Genomic DNA, 18231 nt, shown 5'->3' on the forward strand with positions numbered 1-18231 from the left:
CATATGTAATGCATAAAGCTTGACCATGTAAAACTTATGGTGTGACCATGTACTAGCTATCACCTGTGCACATGATAGCTTTTGTGTGGCCATGCAATACTATCACATGCATATATGGCATCCTCGCATAATACATCGAAGATTGCCTATGTCCCCATTATATGTCCCAATATTAAGTACCTCTGTTAATGTCTTGTAGTTTCAGGAAGCACATGGTCCAGGTCTTGTTAAAGGGGCTGAGATAAGGCCTTAAGCTAATAGACCCCAATGTTGCTGACCAAATCAAAATTTCATTAGTAAAGACAAGATTATCAATCCATTTTAAGTTTTGCTTCTATTACTCGGTGTATAGGTATTTATATGGTTGTAATACAATGTTAATTTACTTAAAAATAACTTGACATGATCAAAAAACAGATTGAAATGTTCTTAAATATCAAATAAAAGTGACAGAAAAGTGATAATTGATTACAAATATTGGTCTTCAAAATAATGCAAATAAAGGGAATAAAAGACTTGGAACATTTTAATTTCTTTTATGTACATTTATATGATAATTAAAGATAATAATGATCATTTCATAAATGATGTGAATAACATTCTTCTTTTTATTTTTTTTTAGTTTTAATTTATTTTTTTCTATAAAAGTGTCACACTAATGCACATCTGTCACTGCGTAAATGCATGTCCATCACTTTTTTGCTTTTTTAGACCATAATGTGATCTCAGTTGCTCACCAAGTTTTTGTAAGGTTTTCATGGCCCAACTTCTTGTTGGAGTAGGGGCGGGGGACAAAATATAGATCTGTCCTTGTCTGAGGAAGGCTTGTACATCTGTCAGTCAAGGTATCCTGCTGTAACCCTGTTTTTCTGTAAACTGACAACTGTACAGTGGAATTATGGAGCATCTGGGTCTTATGGACACTTACATATTTTTTATTATAAGACTTACATATACTGCTCAGGTTCTGTGTCTTGGGCCTTTGCATATATTTATACTAAAGAAACAGTTTTTTTGTTCTGGAATATTGTTTTCATTTGTTCTATTTTTTAAAACAAAAACAAAATTCAACACTTCTAACGGTGGATTCATCAGTACATCAGTGAATACGTAAAATACATGTAATGATAGTCAAAATGATTATAAGGCATAAACTAAGTTTATGGTAAATACAAATGACTTAACAAATTACATGTAACTAACAGTGTATTTTAGTAATGATGTTTAAAGGCTTTATGTTTTGGTAAAGTCTGTCTTGATTACTTGAATATACTGACAGGGAAGTTTAGCTATTTAAAACTGTTTTAATGTTTGACACATTTTAAATCATAATTTCAAAGTTTTCCTTTCTTCTCTTTCTGAAATGCCTTGAAAGAAAAGTTTTGCACAAAAAATAGCTCATATTATGGTTACCGATTTCTATCCGCCTGGCGCCTGGCATAGTGGTAGGAATCAGGAGGTACATGGTATGCAAGTAAAAGGTGTCTCATAAGTCAAAATGGCTGGCCCTTTCAGTAGGGGTGACACTATAATAAACAAGACCTTTACCTTTACCTTTTATAGTACATGTTGTAGTGTTTCTTTTTTGGTTTAAAATATTGCTTTTATTTTTAACATAGCTGAAAACATAACACTTAAAAAGATAAAAGTAAAATGTATATTTTACAAGATACATAAACAAAAATCATGACCAAAAAATTTTTTAAGTATGCTTAAAAAAAATAGTGTTAGACTTTATCTGTTATAAAACAAGTTACTACTTGGTCATATTGCTTTGACAAATGGATTAACAGTTTACCAGCATCTATAGGCACAGTCTGATTTATACGCACAATTGACTTCACAGCATGATGTAATGTAATTTCAGAAAAAAAATCACCAATTTGTACCATCCTTAAAGGAACTTTTTTGCACTTTTTGAGAAAAATTTTAAGTAGTATAATATTAATGTTTAAGAAATAGAATTTAAACTTTCCTGTGTTGGGTATTATTGGATCATTGGTTATAGAAATACATTGTATTTAATGTTATAGGTTTTGGAATAATTCTGTATGATTTGTTGTGCAATGCTTATATAATATGTTAAAATATCAACTGTATAGTCTTTTACCAGTGACCAGTACTAACACTGAATATCTTAAATATACCCACCATCCATCTTTCAATCTAGACAAAACCATTCACCATTTTTAGGGAAGATTTCAAAAAATGTACTGACAAAATAGCATACAGTGCCGAGCATGATCATGCAGCATGCTGATCTTTGTTTGCACTGGCTGTATGGTTGAGCAAGAAGCTATGGTATAAACGGCTTTTTTTAATGAGATGTAAGTATCCAAACAATTTTGGCAATCTATGATTAGGGCAGTGGTAAGGGTTTTGCTTAGATTTACTATGGAAACTATACTTATTATATAAGCAAACTGTTGGGAGCCAATTTTTGTGTCGCCTTGAAAAAGGCGACATATAGGGGTTACTTTTGTCGGCGGCGGCGTTGTCGGTGTTGGCGTCCCCTTAAGCTTGTCCGTAGCATAAGTCAGTCATTATTAGTCGGATTGACTTCAAACTTGGTATGCATGTATCTTATAATGACCCGAAGTGCAGTGCACAAGAACCGGTACTCTGCACTTCTTATTTTTTGAGTTATTGCCCTTTGTTAATTTTCATACTTTATTTTTGTCCAGGCCATTTCTCCTTAAGTATAAAAGCTATGGACTTGAAACTTCATAGGATGATAGATCTCATTAAGAAAAAGTGCAGTGCTCAAGAACAGGTACTCTGCATTTCTTATTTTTTGAGTTATTGCCCTTTGTTAATTTTCATACTTTATTTTTGTCCAGGCCATTTCTCATAAATTATAAATGCTATAGACTTGAAACTTAATAGGATGATAGATCTTACTGATGAGAAGTGCAGTGCACAGAAACTGCTGCTCTGCATTTCTTATTTTTTGAGCTATTGCCCTTTGTTGATTTTCATATTTCATTTTTGTCCTGGCCATTTCTCCTAAACTATATTGTTCACAAGGCGACACATCCGATTCGCGGAGTTCTAGTTTTATAATATTCTTCATTATACATCTATTTATCAAATTTGTATTTTTTTTTCTTTTTTCAAATAATTCATTGGCAGTCTCAACATGGCTCTAGCCATACATGTCTGGATTTGAGAATTAGTCTGTGTCCTGGTGTGTTACTATTCATACTAATTGATAGTTTCTTGTTAGGTGACTTACTGTTACCGGGTAGCATGCTAGTTAATTATATACCAGGTATAGAAGAAATGTTGTAAGCTTAGGGATTTTTAGGTAAGTGGGTCTTTCAGGCATGTAAAGGTTATTGGGTCATTTCTTTTATTTGTTATAATGTTTAGGGCCAAACTTTGGTCATTATGCATCAGAATTTAGTAAATTAAAGTAGATAGAACTAATTTGATTGGGCAACCTTGACATTAGCATTAAAGAGAACTTCGTAACATTATTTACTGGTAGCTTTGACAGGGGACATTATCTTCTGGTAGCAGTGATAACAAAATGTATCTACTTGTTGCTATAAGCCCCTATTAGGGTCTACTTAAAAGTATGTAGAGTCATGCACATTTTTATTAAAACATGTACATATTATTTTTTTCATCAATATCATGTTGTTAATATCATGCCAAATCAATCTTTGAATCAAATTCATTTAAATATCTGTGTTAAAACTACCTCATGTGACCCTATGGCTCATCACACTAAACATTTAATCAGAAAATAATATGTCCGCTTCTGATCCCTATTATTGTCAAAGCTACAAGCATTCAGATAACATCCCAAGTCACAGCACCCAGTAGATAATGTCCCCAGTCACAGCAACCGGTAGATAATGTCCCCAGTCACAGCAACCAGTAGATAATGTCCCCAGTCACAGCAACCAGTAGATAATGTCCCCAGTCACAGCAACCAGTAGATAATGTCCCCAGTCACAGCAACCAGTAGATAATGTCCCCAGTCACAGCAACCAGTAGATAATGTCCCCAGTCACAGCAACCAGTAGATAACATCCCTAATTACAGCAACCAGTAGATAATGTCTTCAGTCACAGCAACCAGTAGATATTGTCCCCAGTCACAGCAACCAGTATATAATGTCCCAAGTCACAGCAACCAGTTGGTAATGTCCCCAGTTACAGCAACCAGTAGATAATGTCCCCAGTCACAGCAACAAGTAGATTATTATGCCCCCAGTCACAGCAACCAGTAGATAACGTTCCAAGTCACAGCAACCAGTTGATAATGTCCCCAGTCACAGCAACCAGTAGATTATGCCCCAGTCACAGCAACCAGTTGATAATGTCCCCAGTCACAGCAACCAGTAGATTATGCCCCCAGTCACAGCAAGTTGTAGATAAAACGTTCCCAGTCACAGCAACCAGTAGATAATGTCTCCAGTCACAGCAACCAGTAGATTATGTCCCCCAGTCACAGCAACCAGTTGATAACGTTTCCCAGTCACAGCAACCAGTAGATAACGTCCCCAGTCGCAGAAACCAGTAGATTATGCCCCCAAGTCACAGCAACCAATAGATAACGTTCCCAGTCACAGCAACCAGTTGCTAATGTTCCCAGTCACAGCAACTAGTAGATTATGCCCCCAGTCACATCAACCAGTAGATAAAGTTCCCAGTCACAGCAACCAGTTGATAATGTTCCAGTCACAGCAACCAGTAGATTATGCCCCAGTCACAGCAAGCAATTGATAAAGTTCCCAGTCACAGCAACCAGTAAGTAATGTCCCCAGTCACAGCAACCAGTAGATAACGTTCCCAGTCACAGCAACCAGTAGATAATGTCCCCAGTCACAGCAACCAGTAGATAACTTTCCCAGTCACAGCAACCGGTAGATAAAGTTCCTAGTCACAGCAACCAGTAGATAACGTTCCCAGTCACAGCAACCAGTAGATAATGTCCCCAGTCACAGCAACCAGTAGATAAGGTTCCCAGTCACAGCAACCAGTAGAATAACATTCCCAGTCACAGCAACCAGTAGATAAAGTTCCCAGTCACAGCTACCAGTAGGTAATGTCCCAGTCACAGCAACCAGTAGATAACGTTCCCAGTCACAGCAACCAGTAGATAATGTCCCAGTCACAGCAACCAGTTGATAAAGTTCCCAGTCACAGCAACCAGTAGGTTGTGTCCCAGTCACAGCAACCAGTAGATAACGTTCCCAGTCACAGCAAACCAGTAGATAATGTTCCCAGTTACAGCAACCAGTAGATAATGTTCCCAGTCACAGCAACCAGTAGATAAAGTTCCCAGTCACAGCAACCAGTAGGTAATGTCCCCAGTCACAGCAAACCAGTAGATAACGTTCCCAGTCACAGCAACCAGTAGATAATGTCTACAGTCACAGCAACCAGTAGATAAGGTCCCCAATCACAGCAACCAGAAGATTATGCCCCAGTCACAGCAACCAGTAGGTAATGTCCCTAGTCACAGCAACCAGTAGATAACGTCCCCAGTCAGAGCAACCAGTAGGTAATGCCTGAGTCACAGCAACCAGTAGGTAATGTCCCTAGTCACAGCAACAAGAAGGTTATGCCCCTAGTCACAGCAACCAATAGGTTATTTCCCTAGTCACAGCAACAAGAAGGTAATGCCCCTAGTCACAGCAACAAGAAGGTAATGCTCCTAGTCACAGCAACAAGAAGGTTATGCCCCTAGTCACAGCAACAAGAAGGTAATGCCCCTAGTCACAGCAACAAGAAGGTAATGCCCCTAGTCACAGCAACAAGAAGGTAATGCCCCTAGTCACAGCAACAAGAAGGTAATGCCTTAGTCACAGCAACAGAAGGTAATGCCCCTAGTCCACAGCAACAAGAAGGTAATGCCCTAGTCACAGCAACAAGAAGGTAATGCCTTAGTCACAGCAACAAGAAGGTAATGCCCCTAGTCACAGCAAACAAAAGGTAATGCCCTTGTCACAGTAACAAGAAGGTAATGCCTTAGTCACAGCAACAAGAAGGTAATGCCCCTAGTCACAGCAACAAGAAGGTAATGCCCCTAGTCACAGCAACAAGAAGGTAATGCCTTAGTCACAGCAACAAGAAGGTAATGCCTTAGTCACAGCAACAAGAAGGTAATGCCTTAGTCACAGCAACAAGAAGGTAATGCCCCTAGTCACAGCAACCAGTTGCTAATGTCCCCAGTCACAGAGACCAGTAGATAATGTCTCCAGTCACAGCTATTTTCCTCTATATAAAGATTATTAAAAGAGATTTTAAAATCATCAACACACATTTTGTCACCTTAGTGCAGTAACAGGTTAACCCCTTATATAATACAATGGGAGTTAACCTGTTATTGCACCAAGGTGAGGACTTGTATTCTGTCAGAAACAAAATGAGTTTAAATCAAAACATACCTTTTAACATAAGTAAGGGAATAATTAAAGTTTTATTAGAATATCAAGATTCATTAAACCTTTGATAGTATTTAATGAATAATGACAAATCTAAAAATAGCTTTAGGAAAAATAGAAGACTATAAATTAGTTGAAATAGTTTGGCTGCAAAAAAGTAAATATTAGGATGCAGAGAATGTGAAATAAGATAGGCCTGTCTAACCTCTAGTACAGATTTTACCTTTTAAATGCATGGTAATTATGTAATAAAGACAGCTACCACACTAATGTTAGCTACTACAATATATCACTTTTGAACCAGGCATTTTTGAATATATATTCAGTTCAAACTTTAAGATGAAATAAATAGATATTCCTTTTAAAAAAAAAGATAGATTTAGAGGCAAAATGTGTGAATAAATTTCAAAGGTATTCAGAATTTTTTTAAATCACAAAGTACATTTACATTGGGCTCCTTAGCTGGTATGAGGAATCTTTGATATAGTATCAAATGTCATATTTTACTTTGTTAGTAATATTATAGGTCACTTTGACAGTAATACTTAATTTTTTTTATTATTTGCTTTAAAACAATATTAAGTTATATTGATTTTTTTCCATTGTTTTTATATTTTAAACATGCTGGTGAAAATGCCTGATCAGGCTTAATATGACATAAAAATCATATTTCTAGAAAAGTGATAAAGATATTTTTTTAAAGTTTGTTTGTTTATTGAGGATAATATTTGACATAAACAGAAAAATGTATGGCCACTGTCACTTTATCGAGAATTATTTTACCTTTTCTATGTTTTTATAACGCATAATTTTTAAGTTCTTAAAAAATATCTTAGTACATAATTTTATGCTTAGTGTAAAAAAATGTTATATATAAATGTAAAACAAAATAGGGTAAATAACTTCTTTATGCTCTAATTCATTGTGCCAACACCTGTCAGCATACATTTCTTTTAGTTTTCAGAGAAAACTTCAAAGTATAATGCTCAGTGTCAAAGAATTGTCAAAAAATAAATGCCAGAAACAAAATATTTAATCCAAATATATAAAATAAAGGTACTAGCGCAATAATCTTGAGCAAAATGAAGTTGTTTGACACATTTCTTAATAGAATTTTACATTACAACATAATTTTTATGAACTTCAAATATTTTGTTTCCAGAAAATGGGAAAAAGGGGAAAAATTCTAAGAAAATAAAAGATAACCAAGATATTTTTATTTTTATTTGTATTATATATAAATGCTTAATAAACAAAATAAGGTAGAAAGAAACATGTTACTTATTTTTCTAGAAATATGATTTTTTATGTCTTCAGCCCGATCGGGCATTTTCACCAGGCTGTTAAGTGCATGTAAACGTGCCTTTTGCATATGCAATATGAATGGAGTAAATGCAGCTGTAACAACATTTTAATTTCAATGTGTTAGAAATGCGATATTATTATTTAGAAATGCGATATTATTATTTTATGTTAGATGATACCCACTCTTTATGCATAAGTGAAAGGTTTGTTCACATATACAAATATAGTCAGCTATACAATTATAGAATAGGACCTACAACACATGTAAAGACCAAACCATTGTGGTGCATTAACATTGTGCGACAAAACCTAGACTAAATAATAAATTTCATGTTCAGAATATATACATAAAGGAAATTTAATCACACATGTACATAATGCAAAAAGAATCATGTGTATTTCAGGATTTGAATTTCAGTTTGCATACTTTTTCAAAATGTTGAATTTTGAAAAGTGCTTAACATTTTATTTATCTTAAATTCGGAATTCTTTGTGAGTAATTTATGAAAAGTTAAGGGAGCGCCTGTTAAGCTACACATGCACCAGCAGACTGCCTTTATCTTTTAAAGAAAAAATACCATAAATTCATTCCAAGAAAATGAAAAGAAAAATTGCTTCTTGAGTTAAGTGTACTTTGTGTACACAATTATAAGGAAAGCAACTCTGTAGATGTAATTGTACAGGACAGGAATTTCAACGAAAAGAAATATCAAAGTAATTTTAAAAAAAAAACAAAAAAAAACAAACACATTTATCATAACACATCATAGACAGGGTAGAAAGTGATAATGTGGCTTTTAACGCCCTTGAAATGTATAATACCCTTGGGGGACATTATTCATTTTGTGGGCTGATTCATCACCTTTCCGGCCCTACTCTGCCATGTATTACCAGTAATCTCATCCAATTTTGTTTTAACATTTAACTAACCTTGATGCCACAAATATAGAAATTTGAATAGACTGTTGCGCTTTTGAAACCTTGTAATACGTATAGCAAGTGAAGGGCTAATCATATATTTGAGCCTTGTCATGACAAAACCAGCATAATGGGTTTGCGACCAGCATGGATCCAGACCAGTCTGCGCATCTGCGCAGTCTGATCAGGATCCATGCTGTTCGCTTACAAACCCTATAACAAGTAGAGAAACTGATAGTGAACAGCATGGATCCTGATCAGACTGCGCGGACGCGCAGGCTGGTCAGGATCCATGCTGGTCGCAAACGCACTATGTTGGTTTTGTCATGACAAGGCTGATATATGAAGAAAGTAAAATTTCATGGTTTAATTAAAACCAAACATTGATTTAGTAATGATACACGTTTATTTGAACCAATGTTAATTAGATGTATATCTATGGAGTTTCAACATGAAAGTTCTATTTTCAGAAGTAAATTAGCAAGTAAGTAGTTTGAATGAGTGGAATTGAATCCATTTTGTTCCTTCAATATGTCAAAGCCTTCCTTTTAAAAATTTGAGATTTTAAAACTCAATGATATCAGAGTGGGGGTAATTTATTTTACAAAATGTATATTAAAGGGGTATAATTGACTAGCAGATAATGTAGATAGGTAATTGACAGTGAGATGTCATTGTTGTGCAAATGAAATTTAAAAGTGATGAAAAATGCTTTGAAGATTTAAAATACATTATTGTATTATAAAGTGTTGAAAAGGTTAAGAGGAGATAGATTTATGCACGGTATCTAATGTAAATTCGACACCCTTCTTTTCATCCGGTGGTATGAAATTCATCTTTTGTAAATTGCATAATATCATATATAGAGATAACATATTGACATGAATATGCTGCTTTTATAAAGAATTTGTACACCGTCTTTTATAATAAAATTTAAATTTCAACTTGCCCAGTATGTGATTTTATCAAAAAACTGCATTATCTGGTTTAAACATGGAATGTCACTTTTGCTGTGCTTGCATTTTTTACTAAATCCAGTCAGCAAAATTTCAGAGTTTTACAAGTAATACAGAATAACATGTTTAAGAATAAAAGCATATCATTTAAAAACATCGCTAATGACTATTCAAATTGATTTTTAGCTCGACTTTTCTATGAAAAGGGGAGCTATCCTACTCGCCCCGGCGTCGGCGTCGGCGTCGGCGTTAGCGTTAGCGTTAGCGTTGGCGTCACACCTTGGTTAAGTTTTTCGTACCACCCCACTTTATTTCAGAAGTATTACAAGTATGGCTTTGAAACTTACCATACTTGTTCACCATCATAACCTCCATCTACAGACAAGAGTACATAACTCTGTCAAGGTTTTGGACAGAATTATGGCCCTTTTTTGACTTAGAAAGTGTATTGAGCTTGGTTAAGTTTTTTGTACCACCTCACTTTATTTCAAAACCATTGGAGGTATTGCTTTGAAACTGACCATACTTGTTTACCATCACGACCTTCATCAACAGACAAGGTTTTTGACAGAATTATGCCCCTTTTTGACTTAGAAATATACATTGAATATGGGTAAAATCCACTTATTGCCTTAACCCTTTGAGATATTGCTTTGAAACTTTTAATGCTATTTCACATCATTACCCCATCTGTACGCAAGAGAAGGTAACTCTGTCAAGGATTTGTTTTAAAAATTAAGGCCTTTTATCGACTTAGAATCTTGGTTAAGTTTTTAGTACCAGTCCACTTTTTGACTGAACTGTTTGAGATATTAATTTGAAAGTTGGAATACTTGTTTACAATCATGATTCCCAAACATGTCCAGGAGAAGGTAATTCTGTCAAAGATTTTATTTGAATTATGGCCCTTAACTGTCAATGTTTTGTATTATAGGCAAGCACTAAAAAAGTCGAGCGCGCTGTCTTACGGACAGCTCTTGTTCAGTTTTTACTTGATTAAAATGTCAACAGAGAGCAATAATACAGCAATGGCAAACTATCATAAAGGATCAATTTTTTAACTAAAAACTTGTACATACCCTTCAGAACTTTGGTTATCATGGCAACAAGAAAAAAACCCACAAAACAACAAAAATTATAAAAAACAAACTCTGTCTTCTGCTGAAGAATGTGAAGTCCTAAAGCTTAGGTTATTGGCTTGTGGATTTTTTTTTCATATTAAGGTTACTTGCTGACATTCCATTTCATCATTTTTAATGTAAAAGATGACCTAAAAAATAAATGAAAAAACAGTTGATGGTCTTGAAATTAAAATTAGACCAAGAATTGTCTTAGAATATCCATTTTATTTTTTTTGAGAATATTTCTTTATTACCTTTTTGTATTTTTCTGGTCAAAATGGGCCAGTTGTTTCATAAATTTTTCAGTGGAGCTCCATTAAGGTTACAAAGATACACTTCTTGGATCAAAATTAACCCTGCCATTTAGATCTTGTCTTTACAAGTTTAGAAAAGTAAATAAGGTGGCTGTTTAGTAGTACATAGGAAAGAGTAGCTTGCTTTTAAAGCATCTGTCACTTGTATTTTCCAGTATATTGTTCCCATTTTCACAGCTTCTGTTAGACTTAAAATCTGCTGTCATGAAAAATAATATGAAAGTGTACACTATGCAAAAAACAATGAAGTAAATGTTGTAATTTTAATGTGTATGTAATGTGATAAGAAAATTGCTGAAATAGATGTTGTTTTGCATGTCATTGAAAAGATTACATGCAATTTATCTTAATTTACATTAAATCATTTGCAAATAAGAGAAATATTTACATGGGTCATTCTGCATGGTAGAGCAATATGGTTTGATTTATGTTCTTTTTTTCCAGCTTAGATTTATGACATGTATTGTTTGTTTCTATCTTGAAACATAAGGCATGACTTTCTGTCAGTATGTTGGTGATAAAATGATTTACAACTGCATAAGATATTGCCAAAAAAGTAGAGAGGTATTGAAAGTGAAAAAAGTTGTTCTAAGTAAAAAAAAAGATATAGCGGTCTCTTTAAATGTTTATAAAATACCTCATTTAGTTATATCTTTTTATACCTACCTTGGTTAGTGCTTTCATTGAACTTTTGTTTTAATTGAAAATATAATGTATTACATGTGTGGTATATTTTGTTGTGAATAAAAGTGATTTCATTATTATAATAGTCTATAGGCATTATTGCAGTCAGATACCTAATATCATTAGTCCAACTTTATTGCATATGATTCCAGTCTTTGAGGTTATAAGTCCCCTACCGGTTTACTGGAGGGGACTTTAGGTTTACCTTACTTCCGTCTGTTCGTCCGTCTGTCTGTCTGTCTGTCTGTCAGTCCGTCAGTCCGTCCGTCCACAAAACTGGATCCCGCGATAACTTGAAAAGTACTGAAAATATTTTTATGAAACTTGATATATGGATAGATGGCAGTATGGAGATTCTTTTCTTCTTATGTTGAAAATTCTGGTTGCTATGGAAACAAATAGGCTGAAAATATGGCAAAATTTACACATAAACTGGATCCAGTGATAACACACAAAGTACTGGAAATATTTTTATAAAACTTGACATATGGGTAGATGGCAGACTGGAGATTATGCACGTCTTTTTCTTTTCTTCCTATGTTGAAAATTCTGGTTGCTATGGCAACAAATAGACTGAAAATATGACAAATTTTACACATAAACTGGATCAAGTGTTAACGCAAAAAGTGATAAAAATATTTTTATGGAACTTGTTATATGGGTAGATGGCAGTCTGGAAATTATGGATGTCTTTTTCTTTTCTTCTTATGTTTAAAATTCTGGTTGCTATTGCAACACAGACTAAAAATATGGCAAACTTTAAACATAAACTGAATCCAGTGATAACTCAAAAAGTACTGGAAATATTTTTATGAAACTTGACATATGGGTAGATGGCAGTCTTGAGATTATGCATGTCTTATCTGTTCTGCCTATTTTGAAAAATATATTGGTTGCCTTGGCAACAATGGGCTTAAAACATGGCAAATATTTGTGATTAGTCAAAAGGAGCTGAACATTTTTATGAAATTGCATCTTTAATTCAAGAGTTATCTCCTCTTTACTAATTTTGCTTTTAAAATGTTATATTTTGGTAACAGGGATGTTTCAAATATTTACTTTAGAGTGTCCTTCAGTCCGTCTGTCTGTCTGTTCATAAAAACTGTTTCCTGTGATCACTTTTTAAAGAACTTTTCCAACAAATTTACTTAAAATAGAGAAAAATTGAAACATTAGTGAATGGCCAATGGCCCTTCAGAATGTTGATGGGGTTCTAACCGGTAGGGGACTTATGGATTGCTTGCAATACTATGATTATTGCTTGTAGTTTATCAGAGCTCATTTTTACTAAATTTTGAAGCTAATCTTAAATGAATGTTGAGATTTATACCTTTGACTCTTTTTTTATTTTACTTAACTTTATAAAACAATAATGCTATAACAATAATTATACTATAATGTTATCTTTATATAATTTCAGGCCAGTTTGCAAGGGAAAGAATCGAACATACAAACTATGTAATACTCAGGTATATTAATTTTTTTTATTCATTGTGTAAGGTGTCCTTACATCCAAGTGAGGGTACATTTCTATGCCCATGCCATAAAACTGTGGCACATATAGTGTTGCCCTTTGAAAAAATAATATAAATTGTGTCCGGCTCATAATCTTCTGCATGCGTGATAAGATTTGTATATTAAACTACCAGAAGAAATGAATTTCCCCCCTTTTTAGAATGACATTATTTTCCCCCTCTTTAGAATGACATCCTTTCTCCATTTTAGATTGACCTCATTTCCCCTTTGAGTATGACATTATTACCCCTTTTTAGAATAACGTCATTTCCCCAGCTTTAAAATGACATCATCCCCCTCTTCAGAATGACATCATTTCCCCTCTTTAGAATGACATCATTTCCCCCTCTTCAGAATGACATCATATTTACCCCTCTTTAGAATGACATCATTTCCCCTTTTTTAGAATAACATCATTTCCCCAGCTTTAAAATGACATCATTTCCCCCTCTTCAGAATGACATCACATTTACCCCTCTTTAGAATGACATCATTTCCCTTCTTAGTAATGCCATCATAATTTCTCTTTTTAGAATGACATCATATCACCACTTTAGAATGACATCATTCTCCCACTTTAAAATGACATCATTCTCCCACTTTAAAATGACATCATTCCCTTGCATTAGAATGACATCATTTCCCTTGCATAAGAATGACACCATTTCCCCCTCTGTTAGAATAACATCATTCCCTTGCTTTAGAATGATGAAATTCCCATTGTTAAGAATGACATCAACTAACCTCTTTTATAAGTTTTGAGCTTAAGATGATGTCATTGTGAGACATTAGGCTGACTTTTACTTTTTTTCTTGTTCATAAGTGACATGTACAGAATATGTAGACTGTGTCACAAACTGACAGGAAAGTATATTAATATCTTATAAAATATTCATGCAGATGACAGTCAGTCTGACATTGTTACATTCTAAAGTTGGCATTTAATCAAGCAAATGGGTAAACAATAATTGAACAGGTCTGACCACCAAATATATATCACAGACCTAGCGTTTAGTACTCCAAATTTAATAATATATCTGATATGAATTATTAAGTGTGAATATTACTGAAATGTGCCAGTCTAATAAACTTGTTGATCAAACTTTGATAATTTTATATTAATATTGTAGACATTAATATGAGGATGTCAAGGTTAACTGTCTGATTACTTGCACATAATATTATCTGGATTATTACACTAAATTAAATGATTAATTTCGCTTTTGCAAAAAATATTGTAGAAATGGTACAATAATTTTAAAGCAGGAAAACCTGTGTCATTACGATATGACTAGGTAGCTTATGGTGATTTGGTGGTTCTACTTTGATGTCTAAAATTAATGAACTGAAGGAAATCTGATGTTTGATTCCACCTGTGAAATAAGAAAGTCTGATCTACAGAAGTGTTGGTATGACTTGAAACCTAGCCCCCCTGCCCCCACCAGCTCCCAGATTTGATCCTCAAGAAAGACAAAATTTCTCTGTGACTATTGATTATATAAGAATATTTTATTTTACAGGACTGTGATGGGGATGTTGAGGATTTCCGTGGGGAGCAGTGCCAGAAATACAACTCTCAGCCACTAGATGGCGCTTTTTATAAATGGAAGCCATATTATGGACGTAAGTACTGCCTGTGCGTTTATTCTTCATATCAATGTTGACAGTAAAAAAAGTCTTTCAAGAGTCAGGTGGCTCTTTAGTTGCATGCTGTTTGATTTTATCTTTGTATCAACAGACATCTGAAACTAACACACACACATATAATAGAGAAACTCTGTGGAACTCAGAAAGTGTGGGTATTTACACCGAATCCCATAGTACAAATTTTTTTTACAGTGACGACTTGGTAAATAAATTGATAAAAAGGGCAGCATATTGATATTGTTAATTTTATTGCTCCATGGAGGTATTACAATAAAATTTGTTTGCATTCACCCCCACCCCCCAACCCCCACATAAGAATTGAGAAAAACCCACATTTGCTGAGTTCAGGATAATATCTATATTTAGACTGACAAACTAGAGGTATAGTCTGTTTCAAATTGTCTGTACCATTAATCTGAATGTAATAATTTTTGCTCATGTTGTATATTTTAAAAAACCCCAAAACAGTTGAATGAACCAAGTGACGGGGTTATCTCTGTGATGGTTATCTCTGCAACCAGTACCTTTATCTAAATTATCTGTTTATTGCAAATTTGTCTTTTCATCAAGAATAACATATTTATTTTGCCCCCTTTCAAAGAAATGGGGGTATATTGCTTTGCATTTGTCTGTCGGTCAGTTGGTTTGCCTGTCCTTAGACCAAATGGTTTCCAATCAATAACTACAGAACGCTTAGGCATAGGAACTTCAAACTTGGTATGATGATTGTTCATGACCAGTAAATGATCCTTATTGATTTTGGGGTCAAGAAGTCAAAGGTCAAGGTCATTGACCTTTTAGGTAAAAACAGTTTCCAATCAATAACTTGATAACCCTTAGACTGTTGGCCCCCAAACTTTGTAGGTGCATTGGTCTTGGCAAGTAGATGACCCCTATTGATTTTGGGAATAAAGGGGTCAAAGTTCAAGGTCATATTGACCTTGTAGGTAAAAATGGTTTCCGATCAATAACTTGACAAGCCATTGGCCTTTGGCCAAAAGATGACTCCTTTGGATTTTGGGATCAATGGGTCAATGTTAAGGTCACATTGACCTTGTATGTCAAGACAGTTTTCTATCAATGAGTGGAAAGCACATGGACCCTTGATTTTCAAACATCACAGATGCATTGGTTTGTTCAGAAGATGACTTCAATGTCTTTTTGGGGTCAAGGGGTCGGAGTTCATGATTGACCTTATAGGTAAAACCCTTTCTGAGCAATATCTCAACAACTCATGGGCCCTTTACCTTCAAACTTCACATGTGCATTGGTCTTTGCCAGTAGATAATTCCTATTGATTTCAGGGTCAAAGGTCTACAATACATTGACCTTGTATGTAAAAACAATTTCTGACCAATAACTCTACAACACAAGTTGCCTTGGTTGATATTATTTATGAAACTAAAAATGCATTTGGTATACACATTTCAAGGTCAAATGTAATATAACAAATTGGCTGTCCTAGGAGGCCTATGATTCATAAAATTTATGCATATATTATTTGGTAAAATTTGTGCTTACTTTGTCGTAAAATTGCTGCACACAACCTTTACAGTTACAGTGACCTTGTGACTAATCATGACCAGTAGATATCCCCTATTGATTTTTTGGTCACTAGGTTAAAAGTCTACCACAAGATTAATTTGGGCATAGATGTTTTACAAACATATCTTGTTTTAATACTGAGTTATGGAGTACTTTTATCAAATTGCATTTAAAAAAGAATTAAAAGGATATAATTTGTTACAGGGTGGACAGGATGGGGTGACATATCTTCAAATTTATTTTTTAGTGAAAGTAAGCAACATTAAAGTTTGTTCTGTATAACAAGATGAACGGTTGATATTTTAAAATATTTACTACCACACCCATGCTGTTTTTGTACTTTAGTTTTAATATCACCATAATCTGCTAGACTTTTCTTCTCATATATATCAGCTGCACTTGTGCCGTGCACAGCCAAAATAATTTCACAGGTAACATATCAAGGGCTTGGTGCGAAAGGGTTGTAACTCATTAAATAAAGAAGAAGTTATGACTCTTTCGCACCAAGCTGTGGATGTTATATTGGACCTGTATTGACACATATGGTAAAGGTGCATTAAAAAAAACCCATAAACTTAGCCTTGAAATTACTGAAGTTATGCGTTGGTATCTATGGAGAATAGGTAAATTGGCAACAGTGGCCACTGCAAAACTGAACGTTTTGAGAGTATAGGCAAGAAATGAACCTATGAAAGTTGTTGTTCTATGAGACCAATATCCTAAAATATAGAGGAAAATGGTCAATTGAAATAATGAGAGGGATAGATGTTCCAATATAAGGACTTTAATTGAAGCTTTCAGGGGTTATAATTCCTTCTCAAACAATGAATATGACCATTATATTGAAAACATATGATTACAACCCAATGCAAAAAAAATATTGGACTTTGTATTGGCTTCAGTTGAAATGAATTCAGATTAGGTTAAAACAAAAATCTAATAATATATGTTTGTCAAATGCAAAATGATTTATTCATCTTAAATTCAAAATCTTTATAATAACTTTATTTTTATGGTATTTATACATTGTTGAACATTAAATATTTTTTAGCCCTTGTCGACAAGGGATCATGATGGAATTATCATAAATAAAAAGTAAATTTTGGAGAAAAAAAAATTTACAAGCTGTTTCTTAACAATAGCTTTATATGCTTCCTTTCCTTCACATTTTCTAACTTTTTATCATTTTCAATCTTTTACTCTAATGTCTTGTGAATTTTTACCTTCACTGCAAGTATTTTTTGCTTTGCTTTGAAATATTGATGAAGAAATGATAATTAAATTCCAGTTTAATTATTTATTTTGCTGTTTTCTTTAGAGCCTAAATTTTATTAATGATTAATTATTTTGCATTGCATGCTGCTGCTTATATCTTTATAATATTTTCTAGAGGTTTCCTGCTTTGAACTTTTGAGATAACTCTGTAACAAATATGTATAAATGTTGCAAGAGTTGCTCCCCTTTTTCTTTTTCTTTGTGCATAATTCTACAGCAACTTATGCTACTTTTCCTTGAGATATATAATATATTCAGCTATGTCCCAGAATTATAATCAGGAGTATATGATAGAATTGTTCGTTTTTTTGGCAGATTAGTAATTTCTTTGTATATTATTCATGTATATAATAAGGATGTACAGAGCATTGACTAGTATATTATTTATATACTAACTTTAAATGAGCTTATCCATATTTCACTGTGAACAAAAATCATTTATCAGTTTTAAGGAAATTTTTATTATATGTACCAGTGCTGATAGAATAGCAACCAGTGCAGACCATGATCATATAGCATGGCTGTGCGGACTATTCATGGTCTGCACTGGT

At 33.9% G+C, this 18231-nt stretch overlaps 1 protein-coding gene across 1 annotated transcript in view; it reads left to right on the plus strand.

The window, feature by feature from the left end:
* The window catches only part of LOC132738562 (papilin-like), a 270884-nt gene that overhangs the window by 16155 nt on the left and 236498 nt on the right, over positions 1-18231 (plus strand). Inside the window, exons 4-6 of the mRNA XM_060726072.1 lie at positions 13119-13167; positions 14734-14836; positions 16610-16657. Of these exons, the coding sequence (XP_060582055.1) occupies positions 13119-13167; positions 14734-14836; positions 16610-16657 (200 nt within the window). The remainder of the gene's footprint in view (positions 1-13118; positions 13168-14733; positions 14837-16609; positions 16658-18231) is intronic.

The sequence above is a fragment of the Ruditapes philippinarum genome, unplaced genomic scaffold (genome assembly GCF_026571515.1).
Source record: "Ruditapes philippinarum isolate M1 unplaced genomic scaffold, ASM2657151v2 ctg298_1_1_1_1, whole genome shotgun sequence".
Taxonomy (NCBI): Eukaryota; Metazoa; Mollusca; class Bivalvia; order Venerida; family Veneridae; genus Ruditapes; species Ruditapes philippinarum.